General features: G+C 56.2%; 1 protein-coding gene across 8 annotated transcripts in view; it reads left to right on the top strand.

Annotated features, from left to right (window-relative positions):
* The first annotated feature begins 932 nt into the window (after positions 1-932).
* PLEKHG4 (pleckstrin homology and RhoGEF domain containing G4) overlaps positions 933-20,388 on the top strand; it is a 94,224-nt gene continuing 74,768 nt past the window's right edge. For 4 of the 8 annotated variants that reach the window (XR_007168923.2, XM_048078607.2, XM_067004467.1 and 1 more), the window contains exon 1: positions 938-1,106. Coding sequence is in view for 7 of the 8 variants with exons in the window: in XM_048078607.2 (XP_047934564.2) it covers positions 1,041-1,106 (66 nt within the window). In the remaining variant the exon portion in view is untranslated. Of the gene's footprint in view, positions 1,107-7,275; positions 8,012-20,388 lie in introns of those variants that run through there. The other 4 variants (XM_067004468.1, XM_048078606.2, XM_048078604.2 and 1 more) reach the window with 4 other exon arrangements.

Raw genomic sequence — 20,388 nt, 5'->3', positions numbered from 1 at the left:
CCTCCCGTGCCTGCTCCGGTGCTGGCCGTGCCCTGCCTTGGTGTGGGAGCAGAGTTCTCGTTGGGGAACGGCAGCACTGGTGGAAGAAGGGTGAATGAGAGGAAAGTGGGAGAGACCGATGGCAAGGAGGGGAGGGAGACACACGAGTCCTCTCCCTTCACTTGTCTCAAGGCTTATTTACCAATTGAGTGATGCTCTCTAGGTTTATTTACTAATTCAGTAGTGTTCTCTAGCCCTGATGCCTGCTCATTCCCAGTGCAGGGTCCTCTCCCTCAGACACAGGTGGGGAATAAGGGGCCTCTGGTGTAGGACCCACCACACGATATCCTCCATGAACCCCCCATGCCCCACGTCCCACCTGCTCTGGGTCCCTGCCTTGTTGTGTTTTTTCCCTTCGCTGGCATTCCCCAAGCTTTGCTCCTCTACTTGCCAGCTACGTGCATCCCAGAGCAGCCCTATCCCTGTCAAGCAGGTGGTGCCCAGAGACCACAAGGTGCTCCCCGTCACCTTCTCGGCTCTGGAGCTTCAGCCAGCAGAGGTGGCTCCCATCTCCCCTGGGGAGAGGACCCTGACCCCAACCTGCTGTTTGCCTGCTGCTAAGTGGCTTCAAATTCAGCCTGAAGCCTTGTGGAGCTGCTCAGTTGAGACAGAGATGGAGGAAGAGGATTCTTCTCCTTCACTACCAACTGGCAAGGCTAGAGGAAGGCCATGTCTTACCAGGCTGCCATTCCCCCGCTAGAAATACCAGTGGGGTTCAAAACACTTGGGAAGCACCTGGAGGACCAAGAGTGGAACTCACCCAAGTTTAGTGGGCAGCACTCAGCCCAGCTGCGTGCAGGCAAAATAAGAGCTGGTCCCAGGGAACGCCCATGTGGCTCCGTAAAGCGCTGATTACATGCCCACAGCTGGAGCTGCACCTCGGGGCTGTTGCTCTGCCCCGGTGAGTGCAGATCTAACCCAGCTGCTTCTCTGCCTGCCTGCTCTGGCGGAGCAGACTGTGGGCAGGTGAGAGCTTTCCTTCTCTCCAGAGAGGATCTGCCATGGGAGAATGGTTTGCAGGACCTGCTGGGATCTGCTGGGCGCAGGCTGCTCTGCAAGCGTTGGCTGTAAGTGTGGGGTTTGTGAGGGGCTAGGGGCTGGCTGGGGGTTTGGCAGGGTGTTCTCCCTGTAGGGACGGTAATCCTGGGGCCAGAGCTCCACAAGCAGGCTGATGGAGGTGCTGTGGTCCTGTGCTGCTGGAGTAGTGGGTAGGACCTGGGTGCTGGCCCCACTGAGTGCCCAAGCTAAGGTGGGCAGTGCTCGTTGGTGGGTCCCTCCTTGCTGGAGCCTGGTGGTTAGAAGCCCTCCCTCCTAGCTAGGCATGGTTGCATTTGGGTCACTTTTGGGATGAGAAGGGACAGGTGCCCTGCCTAGAAACGTGTCCTGTGTTTGCCTGTGTTTCTGTTGTTGCTCAGCACCTCTGTGGGGACTGTATCTGCCTCTCCTGGCAGAGGCTAGGTGGGTATCTGGGTGCTGGGTGCTCATGTGAGCTGGGCACAGAGCAGTGATATGAGCTGGCAGGTCTTCTGATGGCACGGAGTCATGCTGGGGCCATCCTTCCAACCCTCACCCTGTTAGGCAGACCTGGAAAGAGGATCAGGCCCTGGCACCTGTGACGGGGTTTAAAGAAGCTGTGAGACCCCGTGATCCACGTCTGTGGGGCAGGGGCTCGAGGTGGCAGCCAGGTTGGAGCAGGAAGGGTGGAGGTGCCCATGGGCACGTCTAGCTTGGAGATGAGCATGTTGTCTCAGAGTACAGTAAACATGTGCTGTTGCGATTAAACAGCATGCAGCACCACTGCCAGCAGGGTTGGTTAGCACGGGGAGGTAAACAGATGACTGTTTCATGCCATTAAGTACGTGGCATCTGGAGAGAGATGGATCAGTTTTAGGCTGCTCTTCAGAGACAGCCAGTCTGCCCTTATCTAACCAGAGATGGTGGTGAGTTTTGAAGCAGCCATCCAGAAGCCACAGCTGGACTTCTAAGCATTTTGTCCTCAGGAAAGGGAGGCAGTACCCCAGCTCTGTGGAGACAAACAAGCAGTTCTTCCAGGATTTCAGCTCTCCTAGCTGGGTCTGGGTGCACAGAGGTTTTGTGTCCCGTTCCAGGCCACCAGGGGGGCTGGGGTCTTCTCAGGTCAGCTGCTCCTAAGCCCTGCACCTACCTGCATTGGGTGTGCTCATGACTTCTATGCTAGGAAAAGTCTCTGGAGGATGCCTCATCCTCACCGAATCCAGCAGGTTCCAGGGTCAGTGCCCTGCCCCAACCAGTGGGATTTGGCATACTCTTGGGCTGCGGAATCAGCAAGAGGAGAAACCTGCTGGGTTAGGAGAGAGCTGGATGCAGGGTTCTCTGGGGTCTCAGGTGCAGAGCCACAGGGACAGGCTTGGAGCTGTAGAGGTGTTAACTCCAGAGAAGCATGCAGCATGGTCACCTTGCAAGGCTTACACCTTCAAATGTGGCTGAAGCAATCCTGCTCTGCGTGAGCATCCTGCAGCAGGAGCAGCTCCTGTCTGAGGCATGCCCAGCTGTATGTCCGTAGCAGGAGGTGGGTGCACTTTTGCAGAGCCTAAAGAGAAAGTTAAAGAAGCCCAGAGCTGCTCAACATGAAACAACCGTCTTAGCCGTATGATAAGTGTGTTGGGTGAGGACTTGGTGATGGTGGTCTTTACCATGAGGGTGATCAAACACTGGCGGAGGCTTCCTAGCGAGACGATTGCTGCCCCATGCCTGTCAGTGTTCAAGAGACGTTTGGACAATGCCCTCAGTAATGTTTTCCCTTTGGTTAGCCCTGAAGCAGTCAGGATGTTGGACTCGACTTGCAGGTCCCTTCCAGCTGAACTGTTCCACCCTCTGGGCTCTGGCAGTGACTGACGCTCGCGCTGGGCTGTGTGCAGACCCCAGGCACTTGGGGATGCCTGGGGCAGGCATTAGATCAGCTCCACATCTCCTGAGTGCAACTGGCTTGTCTGGGGAAGGTGCTGTGTGTCATCTAGGTGTGCCTTCATGCTCCTGCAGAGAGGTTTTGAGGCTGGCTTTCCCTGCTTGGATCACCTCCCCGTGGGGCTGCATGCTGCAGTTGTGCTTGCAGGGTTGCATGCGTGCTACGGAAAGCTAGATATGTGACTTTTTAAAAAATATTTTTTCTCCACTGTGGCACATGTGGCTATTTGAGAATGTTAAGTGGGACATTCCTGACTTCTGTACCTATAAAACGTCTCCTGTAAAGCTTCCCGGTGGTTGCCTGCACACCAGGTTTGCGCAGAGCAACATCTTGAAGTGTAAGCTGGAGACCTGGTAATTGAGTGGCTCCTGTGTCTTCAGATTGTGAGCGTGACCAGCTGTTGTTATGTAGTCTCTCATCCAGACCTTCTGGGAAATCACACCACGATTATATTTCTGGCTTAAGACATTTTTTTTCCCTGATCAGGCTGGGCCTCACAAAGAGGTTGCCGCTTAGAGGTAATTACTTGCTTTCAAAGCTGAATGTCTCTTGAGGATTGCAAATAGAGGATTATCAAATTAATTAGTTAAACCAAGAGGTGCTTTTGTGAAGCCAAGGCCTGCTTTGCTTGTGAACTGAAATAAAGGTTTAAACATTGCTAAACCACGTAACACCCACTCTTGTGTTCCTAATGGGGACAGGAGTAGCTCTCTCCTGAAATGGTGGTGGTGGTGCAGAGGGCTGCTCGCAGCACCACTTGTTTTCCTTTGGTTAAACCTGTTTCAAGCAAACATCCATCACTGGTCTTAAGGCAGCTGCTTGTGCCAAGTGGGGCCTGACGCTGCTTCCTGGTGGCTTCCCATGTCCCTGCAGGCTGATGGGGTTCACAGTGGGTAGCTTGGTGGGATTGTAACGTAACGAAGCTGTACTTGGAGGGCGCAGCTTAATCTGTGGGACATCTGCATAGCTGGGAGGGAGCCCTGGTCCAGCGATGAGCAGATGCCTGGAAGTGGATTTGGAGTCATCCGTGGGTCCTGCGCTGCCACTGCCTGCTCCTGGGCTCTCCCTGCCCCTGGAAGCCCCCAAGGACACGGGAGGTTCCCTGTGCTGTGTGAGGATGACACCGCTGATCAGGTTAAGCTAACGTGGAGTGCGTGGGGGGGGGGGTTTGCTGTGCGCTGCTGTAGGGAAATCGTCTAGCTAGCGTGCCTATTGCACAACTTCCCCTAGGTCAGAAGATGGCCTTATCCGGCATCCAAAACATCTCCCTCCTGTGCCTCTTCCAGCACAGCTGAGTCCTCTTGGTAAAAGTACTGAGCTTTTCCTGCTTTGCACAACTGAAAATAAGCAGAGCTCTGCTAGCAGGGACTCAAAGCCAGAGGCCCCTGCCTGCGCTCTCCCAGCTCACACGGGGCTCTTGACCACGATGCTGCTTCAGCAGGCACTTGGGAAGCTCTGCAGCTCCAGGACCCAGGCCCAGCAAAGGGGAAGCAGGGAGCAGAACTCATCTGCTGCCACATGAGCTAGCAAAATGGTCCCCCCGGGGTAAAATTGCCCGTCGGTCCATGCAAAGGACCTGGGTCTGCTTGGCCAGCAAAGCCAATGCTCTGGGCATGCACCCTGGTGCCAGGAGCTCTCCTTGTGTGCTGCTTTCATCTGCCGTGGCCCCTGCCTTGCCCCTTCCCGGCTGACAGCAGCCTTTTGCACCAGCTTCAGCAATTAAAACTCAACCCAAGGAAACCGCAGGGCTCGCGCAAGAGTGAGGAGCTGCTCCTGCGAGGAGACAGTGCGAGACTGTGTCGGGAACAAGCGCGGCATTGTTGTCAGCCGCAGCCGAGAGGGGCTGTTTAACACCCACTGGAGTGCTGGCTGCAGCTGTCTGCCATGTGCTGGTGTAGGAAACAGATCTACAATGCAGCAGACGAGGGAAAGGCCACTTTGCAGTTAAAAAAAAAAAATCTATATTAGGACCCAGCCATGAGTAAACAGCGCCGCGATGTTCCCCGTAGCGCTGCGCCATGGCACAGGAAATCACGTCACCGCCTCCGGCTGCGATGGGGCGAGGTGAGCTCAGCTCTTCGGTCTGGGAGCCCCGGCTGGGGGAAGATGCTCCTGAGCTCTGAGCATGGTGTAGGAGAGGGAGGAGGTGCAAGGCTGGGTCTGAGATTTACTCGTATTAGACAGCCCCTTCCCTCTCCGTTCGTGTACAGGAATACCTACAGCCATCGTATTTCCTGTGTTGCCCTGTGCGGTGTTGGCTTGGGAGCTCGTGGAGGGCTTTTGGTTGTCACGTCTATGACTGAGACATCTGGTGCACTTCAAAAACCGTGTGCTAATGATTGCCCAGCATGAGTAGCACCTGGGGAGCAAGTGGCTGCACCTGGCTCTGTCCCTGGTCACGGAGGTGAAAAACGTGATGGAAACCAGACCGGGGCTGTCTGTGTGCTTACATGGTGCCCTCCTCATCTGTGTTTATGGGGATGCTGAAAACTCCCACACCAGCCCCCCGAAGGTACCATCCTTCTTTTTCTGGCTCTCAGAGAGCTGGAATTAGGTGGCTTGATAACATCTCACCCTGCAGCTAACTTGGAGCTAGAGGAGAAGACAACCTTGTGCTCCTAGCCCTGTGCAAGCTCCCAAAGGGGTGAGGAGAGCTGAAAGCTGCTCTCCTGGCGCTGCCGCCAGAGGTCTGGGAGCAGGACACCCAGCCAGTTCAGCAGTGGTGTGTGAGCAGGCTCTCTGCTCCATGCCCCACCTGGGTCTGCCCTGGTCGCGCTCCAAGGGAAGCACGTGTCTCTGTTTCTGAAGGTCGGGTCACTCCTGGCCTCCTGAAGGGAATCCTGCACGTCATGCTGCAGCTGAAGGACCAGCAAGGGCATCTCCATAAAACATCTGGTCGTGAGAGGTGTGATGGAGCTCTTCTGCCTCCTTTGACTTTGCGGCAGGGGCTGCGACTCCAGCAGAGACAGCTCAGCGCCTCTGCTAGCAGGAGGTTTGTCAGCCAGCCGCGTGCCATGTGCGCAGCGGGGGGACATCGCTCTCTGTGCTGCCCTTCTCAGAACAGGGACAGCCCTTGGGGAGACTGCTGGCACCTGCAGGAGGATGTTGCAAAGGTGTAGCCACATCTTTGGGCTGTGAGATACGTTTTGGGGAATAAATGAAGGGCAAAGCTGCTTTGCAAACGTAGCCTTGTGCAAACAAATCTGTGCTCGGAGGCTTTGCTAGGGAAGTGTGCCAGGTTCCTCGCCCTTGTGTTGTAAATTTGACAGGGAAAGAAAGACTCTCTTCTGCACACGCAGACAAGATCACGAATTCCTTTTTGGATGTTGGGGATGACAACAGCTAGGTAGCTGCAATACCCTCTGCTCTGATCTCACCTGACGTGGGCTGGAGGTCGTCGTGGCTGTGCTGGGGAACTGCTGCAGGGAGAAGGCTGTCAAAGGCCGTGGGGAAGGATCTGCAAGCAAGGAGTGTATAAAAGATAAGTGCAAACAGTGATGCAGCTGCTGTGCCCTGATCCGCTGTCAGTGTCACATCCCGTCTAGGAGGACGTCTCTTTTTGCTGAAGGAAAGCAAGCTGCGCTCCTGCAGGGACGATCATCCATCCTTGCTGCCCGTACAAGTGCAGCAGCACATCAAAGGGCTGGTGGCATTGACCTGTCAGCTCAGGACTGCTCGAACCCATTGTTTGTCTGAAAACATGCCACGAGGCCATCATGTCCAAGGGGTTTTAGGGCCAACTGTTTGCTGTCCTCCCTGAGAGAGGAGTATCTGCAGCTGTCCCTGGCTGGAGCAGCGCACGCCGGCTCCCCTGCAGCAGAGGTGCCCAGCAGCAGTTGCTCCTGCCCAGCCTATGGATCCTGTCCCTGCAGGGGACATCTTCCCTCCTGCTGTGTCCTCACGTCCTGCCCGAGCCACCCTTCCTCTTGGCATGGGCTGCTTTGTGTGACCATCACGAGGAGGGTGCCGGCACCGCGGCCTCCTGGCTGGAGGCCGGTCCCTGCCGAGGCAACGCGGTCCCAAGTCGTGCAGCCAGCCCCTGGCCTCCTCCCCAGGGCTTCTCCCGGGTGTCACCTCCCGCTGCACGCCAGCAGACCCCGGGGTGCCCAGCGGCACCTGCCTCTCCCTCCCTCCCTCCCCACCTCGGTGGTTCTGCCCTTTCCCGTTGTCACTTCTGGAGGCTGTTGCCTGCCTGCACGGTGACCTTCCCCGCTCCCGGGCAGTATTTTGGCCCCTGGCCATCTTAAACAATTAATGGAGGGGTGGAGAAACTTGCCATGTTAAATTACTTCCTCCTTTGGGAGGGGGCGAGGTCTCCGCATCTCGCCTGATACCAATGCAGTTTGTTGCCGCTGCCTGAAGCGGTCACTGCCTCTCTTGTTTTCCTTCCAGAAGTTACAAAAACAGTATTTCTCGGTGCTCTTTGCTATTTCTCAGCATTTTTGCCCTGAGATCTCGCAGAGCGGAAAAAACTTCCCTGAACTTGGAGAAAAGCAAAGCCAAGAGGAGGGGGGGGTCATTTTTGCTGGAAACCTCCCCACGACGCTGGAGATCTGCTTGGGATGTCTGCAGTGGGCTTGTTCTCCTCCAGCAGCTTCTCAGACCTGCCGGGGCAAAAGCATCTCCCTGCCACGGAGCATCCTCGCTGAGCAGGTCCGGGCGCGGTGAAGGACGCGAGGAGCAGCGATGCCGTAAGGAGCAGCCCGCGAGCGTCCGCTGGCTCTGCCCGTGTCCCTGAGGTCCCGGTGGGGCTGGGGAGCGCGGCACCCTGCGTTATGTCCCTCCACCGCCGAGCGCTGGGGTTGGCTGTCAGAGAAACCTTCGAGGTCCCCTGCTCGGTAGTGTCATGAGTTAGATTAGTTGGAGCTGTGCTGGGGGCGGCGAGGGCTTGGATTACAGTCCGGGACTCAAAGTGCTTCGGTAGTTCACGTCGGAGGGGAGAGGAGACGCCCCGTCGCACACATGGAGGAAAAAGAGAAAAAACGCCGCTTTTGGAAGTGAGGGGGGAGAAAGGAGGCCAGGAAGATGGTAAGGAAACCGCCGCGGAGGGCTCCCGAGCGGGGCGGTGTGGGATGGAGCTGGACGGGGCAGCCGGCGCTAATGCCGGGAGGTGGGAAACAGCTGCTCTCGTGCTTCCCGTTACTCGGATGGCATGCTGCACCCTTGGGTGCCGGCCTCTGAGGGTGGCTGCAGAGCCACAGGGCTCCTGTTGGGTGCTTCTCGGGGCTGCAGCCCTGCAGCGAGGCGCTGGGATGTCGCAGAGCAGGAGGCACAGGCTGGGTGCTGGGCTCTCCTCCTGCCCCGGCCCCTGCCAGCCCTGCCCGGGGGCTGGAAATGGGTGTCCTGCATGGGCACTGCCCCCACGCAGGGCCTGGGGAAGGACAGAGCTTCTTTTCTTCTGCCCAAGGTTGGTGCTGGGGGGTTGGAGAAAGCCCTGAGAGCCCGGCTGGGCAGCAGAGCACCCCATCTCCCCAGGGGGGGTTGCAGGGGAGTCCTGAGCCTGGCTGTGCCGTGCACACAGAGGTGCCCAGGTGAGATCCTGCTATGGACCAGGCTGGTTCCTGATGCTTTGTTCCTGGGGCAGGCTGAGACGTGGGGCCCGACAGCGCTAAATCTCCTGCACGTGTCCTGCTGTGCGTGGGGTGGTCGCCCCACGCTCTGCCTCCCTGAAAGCGATGCACAGGAACAAAGTCCGTGATGGGGGCGAGCAGCTCGCATCGCTGCTTGGCAGCGATTTCCGCTCTCTTAAATGTCCGGCTTCTGGGCTCGGAGAAGCTCGGCTTTCTTTGAGATGAGGTGCCCAACTCCTGGCTCCTGCAGCCTGAGCTCAGCTCGTGGGCCTGTCTCTTCCCTTTGCCACCCTGCCTCTCCTCTGCGCCCTCGCGCGCCTGCGTCGGAGCCCTGGCCTGCTGTCCTCTCCTGTCCTGCTGCAGGCGTCTCACTTTGACTTCTCACCCCAGTCAGGAGAGCTCTTCCTCTCACCGCCAATTCTGCAAGCTGGAGGAGCCTCTGATACTTGAGATCTTCAGCCCCAGTCCTGCCACTTGTTCCAGCGTGAGGCAGAAGCCGCCTTTGTGCGGAGCGGTGCCGTGGCCAGGCCGGGTGCTGAGGTGGGCCTGCAGGCACCAGGTGTCGCGGCTGCGAGGGGATCAGGGAGGGCTCTGTGGGGACCCTGTGCCCCTCAGGTGCTGCCTTCAGGCCTGGCAGCTGCAAGGAGCAGGAACGAGAGGTCAGGCTGCCCATGGGGAGAGAACAGACCCGGCTGTGGGTGCTGGCCTCGCCGCAGACACCAGGTCCGTGGCAGGCGGCCGTTCTCAAGGCCCCAGCAGGCCAGAGGCGAGGTCTGTGAGCGGCTGAGATGCGGCTGCAGCTCCAAGCTGTTCAGTTTGGCTGGCATTTCCTGGTGAACCAACCAAGCCCTGCAGGCAAAAGATTTGGATAGAAGCGAACGTGGCTCGGTCTGTTGGCCTGCGTGAGGTTTCCCCGGCGGTGGGCAGCCTGTGGGGCTCTCAGAGGCTTGGCCCCTGCTGGAGGGCTGGCACGGTGCAGCTGCGGGCTGCCCACCTCTCTGAGGCAGGTGATTCCTCGCTGTCATGCTTCAGTGCTGGGGATGTTCTGCTCTGTGTGCATGGTATGTAGGGCTGCTGCAGCTGGGGGCTGCCCAAAGCACCAAATGTGCAAGATACCTTAGGCCAAAGCTGCCCACTTCCACCAGAACTGACTTGTGCAGCTGTGAGACCCCATGGCGCAGGGAAGGCTGGAGCCTGGCTGGGCTCTACCCTGCTCAAATTGTGGCTTTCATGGCTGGGGATCTGCCTGTGACCCCCAGTCAGGATTTCCCCTCCATGGGAGATGGTCAGGGCACGGGAGATGGTCAGGGCACAGGAGATGGTCAGGGAACACGCTTGGACCACCCTGTCCCAGCCTGGCTTCTCCTGAGGGATAGTTTCCACCCAAGAAAGTGCAAATCTGTGCTCTTGGGTGGGTTGGCTGGAGGCAAAGCAAGTGAGAGCCCTGCTGCACCGTGGTGATGTCCCCAGGCTGAGGGACGCCTTCCTCTCTGGAAGCTGCTCTTCCACCCTTCATAGGACGATTGCTGCTGCTCTTTGATGGCAGCAGGGGCGCTGTGGACCCAGCACGTGAGGCTCCCGCAGCTGTGCCCGGTGAACTTTTCTGGTCTACTCCATGGTGGCACTCTCCGTGCAGGTATGTAGGGCAAGGCGTGGGTGTTTCACAGCTTGTGCAAATGCTGGTGTTGTCCTGCAGACAGGTTCAGGTGGCACCGCTATGCAGGCAGGATGGGTTTCAGCAGAAGAGAGCCTTTCTTTTATCATCCAGTGAAGTCTTTTCCTGGGGTGGGAAGGAAATGAGCCTGGGAATCACGAAGAACTTTAAGCATTGGGGATCTTCTTTATTTCTGTGCCAAAGCAATGAGCAAGATTTTGGAGCACAAAGCCCGGAGACGTAATCCTGAGCACATGGAAGTGGTTTGAAAGCATCTTCTCTGGGGTGATGGTTTGTGCCTGATGCCCACCTTCTTTCCAAAATCCCTGGGAAGGTGAACATGCTGTTCCTTGTACCAATGGAAACAAGGGCTGAATGCAGGGGACAGGCCAGCTGCAGTCACATGCAGTTATAACTGGTGGGGATGCAAGACAGCAAGCATTTATGGTGAGATGCTGCAGGTTTCCAGGGAGGAACATGCACTGAGTGTCAGCACTTTCTGGAAATCAGCATCCTGCAACAGCCTGCCTCTGGCCATGGCCATGTTTGATGCTGGAGGTTTATCTGGCTCACGGTGGGGCAACACAGTGGGGAAGCACTCTTGGCTTCTGCCCGAGCTGTCCCATGTGGTCTGTAGTACGCCACGAAGGCAGGAGTGCTTGGTAGCCGCAGGCTGTGTGTGCTGGAGGTGCTGGCTTTCCAGATAGCCCCATGGGAGATGCGCTCTCAGGAGCCACGTGCGTGTGAATAGCGCTGCCTTTGTCGCTGCTATCTTGCGCTGTAAATCTTCTCTGTGATTGCATAAAGAAAAGACCGTTGCTGAAAATGGCCTCCTCCTCGGATTGAAAAGAAATGGCAATGGAACAGTGGCTGCTTCAGCAACAGGTAGGGTGTTGAAGAGGAAGAAGTCCTTGAAGCGAAGCGGGTGCCTATTGGGAGTCCTCTCCTATCGGGCAGCAGAGAGGATCCACCAGTGTGTGAAATGGGATGATGGGGGTGATGGGCAGAGGGGGACCTGTGGTGGGCCCTTTCTGTAGAGTTCCCTGAAGTCTGGATCTTCAAGTTTGGAGGAATAAAGCCATCCTGCTCATCATCTATGGAGACAACCTTGGAAATACACCCCAGCCGTGCTTGTGAAGCACCCACCCGAGGGTGCCGTCAGCGCCGAGGGCACGCTGTGCTCAGCGCACCCCGCTCCTGGGCATGAAGTGTGAGCATGATGCAGGGAAGGGCCTTGTGAGCATCTTGCTGCTGGTTGCTTCGGAAAAGGTTGCCAGCCAGCTCCTAGATGCTAGAGCACAGAGCTCCATGGAGCCATGTTTGGAAAATCGAGTGGCAGAACCAAGATCGGATGCATTGCTGATTGAAGTTTTAAAAGCAAGGACAGCCTGCGACAGTGAGCTCCCTGCTTGTGCTGGTGGGATGCTCTGGGCTGTGCTTCCACACCATGTGTGATACCTGGCCTGCAGTTCAGGGGAGTGAATGGATGTGTCCTTGTTGGCTCTGAAGGTTTGGCCATGCCCAGATCTCTCTGCCATGTGCAGTGCCCCGTCCCTGTTGGCTAGTTTAGTTCACCTAAAAAAAAAGAACAAAACATTGGGCTGTTCTTGTGGTGAGTGCTCCTGGCAGGTTTCGTGCATATCCCACTTATTTATTTATTTTTTTTCATCACTGGACACCAAGCTGAAACATTAAGATCAAAGCATCACAGGGTGAATCTAAAAATCTTCCCACTGCTCAAATTTAGCGTGGGTTGGGATGCCCAGGATGCTGCTGGGGCAGCCAGCTACTGACCTGATGGAATCAAATGGCTCAGCCGAGGAGAAAAGAGGAGCAGCCGAGGACTGCTGCACGTGCTCCTCGTGGACGTGCGGTAGAGAAAACCTCCGTGGGACCTTGTGGTCGGCCCCAGCAGGGCGAGGTGCTGTAGCTGGCTTGCCTGGCGCGGGGAGGAAAAGCCGACGGAGTTCTGGTGCTCTGAGCTAGGTGTCCACCTTGAGCTTCGCAGCCCGCGCTAGGTGTGGCTGCGCTTGCAGGAGCCTGAGTTCGGAGGCTTCCTTCGCAGGCTCCTCCAGGAGGATCCCTTCCTTCCCCGAGGCTGCCTGTCGAATCTCCCAATAAAACCCGAGCGCTGCCGAGCCTCAGACGTGGTTAAAGGATGTGGATTATTTGCTGTCTGTTGTCATCTTTCTGAATACATTTACCTTTTGAACAAGGTCCTTCTCATACGCTCAGGAGGCTGGTATGCAGACCCGTTAATGGATCAAGGGGAAAAATGCCTGTGGATGTATTCTCCTTTGTGTTTGGGCTTATAACCACCCACGTTTTGGCATACATCCCTTCTGTGCACAAAGATGTCTTTTAGAAATCTCTAGTTCAATCTCCACCCTCCTTTGATATGTATGGAAATAATGGGACACGTGAGACTGTTTTCTATTTGGAAAAAAAAAAAAGGAGCTATAAAGGGAGTAGCTTAAAAGGCCTGTGTTTACTCCTTTCTAGCTCAGGAGTTTAGTAAAAGCAGTGCGCTGAATTTATGACTGATGTACTTAGCTCTCCGGGAGGCGCTCATTTAGGGCTTTGTCTGAATATAGGGGAAATGTTTTCACCCAGCTCTAAGCCCCGGGCTTGGCTGCTTGGAGGCAGGAGGGCTTCAGCGCACAACTGAGTGCCTGTGTCCTTTCCCCAGCCAGCTTTGAGAGTCTTGGAGCAAATTTATCCGTGCAGGGCATGGACTGCTGCTCCTTGCAGTGCCCGGGGCAGAGCTGCCACGGCCACCTGGGCTGCCTGCCTGTCCTTCTGGCTGGTCCTTCCTCAGAGCTGAGGGCACCTGAGCTGGTGTCTGGTCTGCCAGCTGCTTCCTCACGTCAAGGGCGTGCAGGGATTCACTCCTCCAAGGAAAAGCCCTCGCACGCTTACTATTTTCTCCTACAAAGAGCCAGTCCCTCCTGGAATCGCTGCTCTGGCTTCAGAGCACTTTCCTTCCCCCCTCAACGCAGCAGGACTCACGTTTCATGCGCACATGGTCACACAGGCTGCTTAAAGCCAAAAGGAACTGCATCCCTTCTGTTAGGGGATGCTGGGGCTGTAGGGCGTTATCTAGCTCCCACGTTGAGTCTGGGAGCTCTTGTTTAACTGCAACGTGTCCTTTTCTTGGGGGCATCCACCCTCAGTTACGGAGGTTGCAAGAGGTGGAAAATCTGCCCTTGGGAGCCTGTCCCAGCAGCTCGTGCACCTTGCAGGGGAGGGGTGGGATCCGAATAATGGGATCTGGCTGCGGCCTCACGCTCAGAGCTTTTGCAAGGCTGGCAGAGAAGCAATAACCTAAATGGAGACCCTGTGAAGATCGTTTCTGGCACTCATCAGCTGTCCTCCTGAAGGATTATCATTTTCTCTTGGAGCACAGGAGGCTGTCCATCTGTTGTGAGATGCTCCCAGATGGGCGTCTGAACACGAGGTGCTGGTTACGGTCTCGTGCCCCTGCCTAAAAGGTGTTGAAGCAAGCTGACCCGTTTGGCCGAGAGAATGCTTGGTGGACTTTGTGGCTGTATAATCAAATCTTTCATTCTGCCTGCAGCCCTGATATTGGGTAGGAGTCAGGCACGGTAAGGACACTGCTGCTCAGGTTGGTTTGCCAAACCGATGCCAACTCCTGAAGCTGAGAGCGGAGCAAATATTGTAACGGATCAGATGAACGAGCTGAAGCAATTTCTTCTGTGGGGTGGCGCAGAGAATGATTTTTAGAGCGTTTGCGAGAAGAGCCCAGTAAGAAAGGGAGTCTGTTGTAAGTCTGTCGTAATGCGCCTTTGTCCTTATGTAGAAGTGGAAATTCTTGGCTCGGTCTGCGATATCCGACAGGATTTAGCAAGCCTTATCCTGCCCTGGTGTCCGAGTCCGTGGTAGGAATGGGGAGCAAGGCGCATGGTGCTGCTTGCTGCATGAGCCGGGGGAGCCAGCGCTGTCCTGGGGACCTCGAGGACAAACACAAACGCAGCCGTCGCTGGGCGGTGAAACCGTGGCCACCAAGCCCTTACACTCTTCCAGCATGAGCCTGTTGCTGGGAAGGGTGTTTTGGAAGCGCCCAAGGCTTTGTATCGCGCTGATTACAGCTTTGTTAATTAATTGCATGGTTAGCTATGCCAATGATATTAGAGAAAAAATAAAAATCTGTGCTTAGACAGTTATTTCAGATTAAGGATTTAATCTCTTGGTTAAACTAAACCAAAATAAGCTGGTTCCCAGCTGTAGGATGCTGGCGTCTGCGCAGCCCTTCTCACCCACTTGCGGGCTCTTGTTTCAGCTGGAGCACGTCTGTGTGAGGACGGGCCTTTGGTCTGTTTTTTTCAGATGCTCTTCAGACACCTGTATCGCCCCCCGATCTATTGCTAATGGAAAGCAGAAGGCCTTTGGGAGCAGGGGCTCTGGATAAGACCTGCCTGTTGCTCTGTTCGCTGCGAGCTTCAGTTAAGGGTGCGAAACACCCCTGCAAGGAAAGGCTAATCTCCATTTCCCGGTGCTGCTCCTCTCTGCTGTAAGAGGACTTTCTCGGGTTGTGGGTCTGTCTTTCATCCCCGGTTTGGCCCCTCTAATCTGTTCAGCAGTTGTCAGCAGCTCTTCTGACGTGTTGGGTGTTGCAAGGACAGATGAGAAAGCCGCAGGCCCTGCTCCAGAGAACCTAAAAAAGCTAAAAGAAAGGGTAGAGAGGAGGAACGTGAATGCAGAGCCCTGGTGGAAGAGGTGTCGGGTGCTGTCTGACCACATGCGATGCTCTTTGTTTCGGGGAGCAGTGTTTGGTCGCGCTGGCTCCCCAGGGACAGCAGGGCTGGAGATGGCTGGGAGAGCAGAGACCTTGCCGTGCCAGCAAGGGTCTCCGTGGGTCTGACTCCCCCTGGGGACACATGTAACATCCAAAGCTGGAGGCTTGCAGCAGGTCGTGCTCTGCTTTCAGAGCAACCTGGGATGTCCCCCTGGGTGCAAACAAACCAGCCCTGGGCTGGAGGGCTGATGGCCCGGCTTTGGCTCTGCCTCTCGTGCGCTGAGCACGCCCAGACCTCCAGCATGCGCAGAAGCAGGACCTCGGAGCTGAAAAGCAAATACATCATTTTTCCCTTTGTTTAATTAAACGAGAGATCATGAGTTAATCGCTTCCAAGCGCTTGTTTTCCTGCAGCGCCTGGAATGATAATCCCGCGCGCTGCCCAGTAGGAGCTGCTTTTGGCTGCCGCGGCCGCGTCAGCCCGGAGAAGGGCCGGGGAACGGGGGGGAGGCATCTGGAAATGATTCCTTGCACCACTCCCTGCGAGGCTGCCGGGGCTGGTGGAGGCGCAGCCCGCGAGTGAGGCCGGCCCGGGCGAGGCCGCAAGCGTTCCTCCCGAGCGCGAGCGGGTGCTGCGCTTTTTCTCCCCGGAAAAAACTGAAAAAATAGCCCAAAGAGCAGGTAGAGCCACCCGTGGTTATCTCGCAGGAAGGCAGCGTGAATGCCTACCTCTGGAGCTGCAACGCTGACTAAATAGCGCGTTACTTTAGCAAAAACGTCCCGAGGCAGGCGGGGTGCCGGGGCCAGGCACCCTCCTCCCAGCCTCGCAGCGAGCAGCCGAGGGGGGAGCTGGCACTTGTTCTGGGAAGATTTTTCTCCCTTGAACTCATTGCCGCTGCGATTAGAGTGGCTCAGGAAATGGGGATGGGAGGGTTCTCCTCCCTGCAGGAACAGAGTGGGAAATCTCAAATTTTGTCAGAAAAACAAGCCTTGCTTTTAGCCAGAGACATTTTTGAACAGAGAAATGTCTCTCTCTCTTTCTCTCTCTCTCTTTTTTTTTTCTTCTTTTCAAAGGAAAAGCAGTCTAGCTTCAGGCTTGGTGTCGGAAAGTGGAAAGGGTTCACGGAAAGCCCAGAGGTCTGTTTTTACTGGAAATGAGGTTTCTCACGTCAGCTGAGAGCCGAGCAGCCCCAGCCAAGCGGCGCAGCACGGCAGCCCCGTGCTGGCGGAGGGACGGGCGCACCCGGCCCCGCTCAGCGCCTGCCCCGCGCTCCTTTCCCCCAGTCCCCAAAAACTGGCTGGGGGCCACAGGCAGGCACTGCCCTGCAAACACTTGGAGCTGCTCCTCTTCCCAGTTTTCTCTGTCGCTTCTCCTTTCCAGTTCTGGGGTCTGGGAGGGCTGCACCTTTGCAGAAGCCGTTGGGTTTCCTAGGACCTGGGTTTTCCTCCCCGGGTTGCTCCTCGCCCTGCCAGGCCAGGCAGTGCCGGGTTTATCCGCAGCACAGTGGGATGTGTAGTTCCCTGCTTGGGCTGCTCTGGTAGGGCGTTAGGAGGTGTTTCTCAGGACAGAGCGGCATGTCCTTCAGCTAAATTCCTGCTGTGAGATGAACCCTCAGCACATTGCATGGGCTGGTCCTGCCTGCTAGGAGGGAGCATTGTCTGCCCTAAGCCTTGGGCTCGTCAAACAGCCTGGCCTCACCCTGCTGATAGCTTTTAGGAGCCTTCAGACAACATCTGGGCTGTCAGCGAGGAAGATTTGTGCCTCTTCTTCCTGTTGTCCTTGACCAAGACTCAGCTTTTTGTAGACAGCTGTTCTTGAGCGTGATGCTTCCTTCCAACCAAGGTGGTCAAGTGAATCTAAGGGAGGGTGGGTCCCGCAGTGTTGCAGCCCTTCCCCGCACTGGGCTGCGGTCCCAGGCATGTGCCTGGTGTGTAGCCTTGGGGATCTTCTCTCCGCTCCCTGGGCAGGCTGACTCCTTCGCCAAACCCGTAGGAGGGTCTCCAGCATCCAGCCTTAACTGGTGGGCAGCAGGTCCCAAAGAGAAGTAACTTGAGTCAGAAGGAAATGCAGCATGGCAGGGGTTCCCAATGGTCAGAGCAGCTATGTAACTCTCTGCCTGCCCACAGAGGCAGGCAGAAATTCAGATGAGCGCACCTAGAAAGGTCTGGGGAGCTCCTTGTTACTCCAGATGCCTCCTGGCAGGCTCCTCGCCCATGCTGCAGCGGCTGCTCGCACTAGAGGAGGTAGGTGGGTCCCCTGAGCAGGGCTGTGACTGATCCCCAGCTCCTTTTCCTGCTGCTTGCTTCTTCGTCCTGTGCCGGGGCTGCTGCCAGGCACTCCTTGCCTCCCCTCTGCCCTGCCTCCTGCTCCTCGCTGCGGCTCCAGCTGGGGAACAGGGCACTTAGGGCTGAGCAGAGCTTAGCCACGACCGTCTTCATCCCTCTGTCCATTTCGCAGCACCCGTGGCTCCTGTAATACCATGGAGGGGAGGGATGACCTGTCCCACCCCACTTGTTTCTACCCCTTTGCCACTCGTGAAGCCCTCCTGGGCTCCCCCTGCCCTCCCAGGTGGGACCACGCTGGCTTCTCCTCTCCCTCGCCGCCCGCCGGCCCTGCACCGACAGCCGTCTCCCAGCTGCGGCACGGTGAAAGCTGCTGTGGCCGGACGTGACCTTAACCTGGGCTTTATTTAGCGCTTTGATTTATGGAGGAGTTATTTTAAAAGCCTGTTTCTCTTTTGGGAGGTGTGGCGAGCATGTGGTGGCAGCGTGCGGGAGTTCACGGGCCTCCTGTGCTATTTACAAAGAAGCGTTTGAGTCCCAAGACCCATTTTTTCCTTGGGCAGATGCTCTCTGGCTCGGTTGGAAAGCACTCCTGTTTGCGTTTGTGCCGGGTGGCTGAAAAGGAGCAAGTGTCCCGTTCCCCATGAGGAGGATGTGGCAATGCTGCTGGAGGTCTGCAGCGCCTGGAGGGGGCTGCGCTCTCCAGGAGGGCCCCTCCTGGGCTTTGCCAGCTCTCCAGGGCCACCGCACTGGCAGACGTGGGCAGAAGTGGCAGTGAGCTGTGGCAGCAGTGCCCTCTCCGTGGATCCCTGCTGGGTTTAGCTAGCTCCCCTCCTCTCAGGACACTGGCCCCTTATCCCGGGTCGCAGAAGTTTCTCCTTGTGCCTGCCGGAGGGGTTGCATCCCCTGCGTGACACAAGGGGTGTAGCCTGTAGATCAGACGGGCTGCAGACCAGATTTATTGGCATCTGGAGTGCTGGATGCTGTCCCCTTCTCTTGCTGGTCCATACGAGTTCCCCGCGCCTCCAAACCCCAGCTCCTTCGGGTGTGTGGCAGCAGGCACTGCCCGCAGGCTGTAGGCGCGCCCCAGGGTGAAGCAGCAGGACCACGCGGCCTCCTGCCGAGGTCGTTCCCACAGCTCCCTCTGCAACCCCAGAAGTTAATCAGTACAAATAAGCAGCCCCGTCCGTGGGACTGCAGATTGCTTTAACAAGTCCCCGATCGGAGGCCGATCTGCTGCTGCTGCAGGCTCCGAGCTCTGCCCTGTTTCACCCTCTGTGTCTCAAGGCGGCCTCTGAGCCCCTGAGGCTCTGCAGAGCCACATCCTGCACCCGGGCAGGACCCGGCCCTGGGAGAATGGTGGCCGTGAGCAGCAGTAGGTGGCATTGCCTCTGCGTTGCCTCTGCATTGCCTCTCTGTCCCTTCAGAGCCTGCACAGGTATCGCGACATCACGGTGCGGTGCAGCTAGAGAGACGTAGAGCCTCTGCGAGCCCTGAACTTTACAATGGCTGCAGGCTATGGTTATTCTGTATTTTACTAAAGGAAGGGTAATATACGGCTTGGTTTATTTTAACCTTATAAAGGATTTTTGATTTGGTGCCAATGTTAATAATTGTCTTGTGAAGGCTTCGCTCAGGCAGCAGGAATGGTGTGAGAACCTGAGAGCAATGCACTGACTCATGTGCAAATATTTTTACTTCTTTGTTTTATTTGCAATAGTAAACGAAATTCGTTGTGTGTGGGGGGATTATTATCTGAAAGAATTCTGCAAGAGGTATGGGGCAGAAGGCGGCACAGAACACTCCCCCCCCCCCAGCTGGTTTTGGTTGAGGTTTTGAATTTGTGTACAGTAGAGGGTCAGGTGGAAATTTTTTTCAACTTCTACCAGCAGTAACGCTGCTGCGATGCTGCACGAGGCCTTGGCTGGGCTCTTTGGAGCTGGGTGAAGACGAGCTTTATCTGCAGGGGCACAGACACTTGCCGGGACAGGTCTTTGCCTGGTGCAACAGAGGTTACTGGAGCTGTGCTCGCCTTCGGCTGGCTGTGCTCAGCCTCTGTCATTTCACAAGAGCGCAGGAGAGTAATGACATCAGGCACAGAACGCTGCTTCTCAGTATTCAGCAACGTGAGGTGGATGTCCAGGTGGGAGGAGGCTGGGCTGGGTACCTGTTTCCCTGCCCTACGGGCCCCTCCGTGCCTTTTTTTAGCAGGTCCAGGATAACGTGTAAAGGGAACACTTCTATTTAGGCTGTCTGCACAGTGCATCCCACAGCTCCTGCCAGACTGCTTTCTCTTCTTCCATGCTTCTCAAATGCTGTTTTCCCCTCGCACCTTGTGTGGGGATGGTCATGACCAGAGCTCTGCAGAGAGCAGGCTGACCATCAGCTCTGGCAGACTCCTCTTGAGCTCCGCGATGTCTAAGGGAAGATTTTCTCTGGAGCCTTATTCCTGCAGTGAAGAAAATGCCCGGGGACTTCCAGGCTTTTCATTTCAATTAAGAGAATGAAAGTTGGGGTTTTAAATTGCTCTTTTCTGGGAGGAAAGAAGCTTGTTTAAAACAACCTTGTGCTGTTTAGTATTAGGGCTAAACACTCAACCCTAGCATTCAACACTTGTCAGTGTGTGCACAGAGCTCCTGCTTTTTGAGTCCTTGGGTTAAGAATATGAAAAATAGTTCCTTACCCTCTGTTTATCTGGTTACGCTGACCTTGAGGGGTATTGCAGGAGGCAGCTGGTTGCGAACACTTTAGGTGCTTACTTGCTGCCATTTAGCCTTGCTTGTTGCTGACATCAGGAGAAAGAGCAGAAAAAATAATGAAGCAGTGCCACGGGCGGTTCGTGGTTTGCTGTCACCCACGTTCTCCAAGTTTGGCTCAGGGAGGGATTGTGGAGGCATTCCCTGGATGTCCTCATCTCTCCCATCCATCTCCCATGAGGGATGTCCCTCATCTCTCCCATGCAGCCCTGCATGCTGTCCTGTAGGAAGGCTTCACAACCAAGCAGTGAATTCATATTGTGCTTAAAATGCGCAACCCTCTAAATGGGGAATTTAAGGATCGTTGAGCTGGGCAGCTGGGAAAAATGGGAAGGCTTGTGTGAGGAGCATCATCTCTGCTGTGGCTGCAGCTCCCTTCAGCTTCCT

The sequence above is a fragment of the Anser cygnoides genome, chromosome 12 (assembly GCF_040182565.1).
Source record: "Anser cygnoides isolate HZ-2024a breed goose chromosome 12, Taihu_goose_T2T_genome, whole genome shotgun sequence".
Lineage (NCBI taxonomy): Eukaryota > Metazoa > Chordata > Aves > Anseriformes > Anatidae > Anser > Anser cygnoides.
This window is presented reverse-complemented; position numbering and strand designations above follow the sequence as displayed.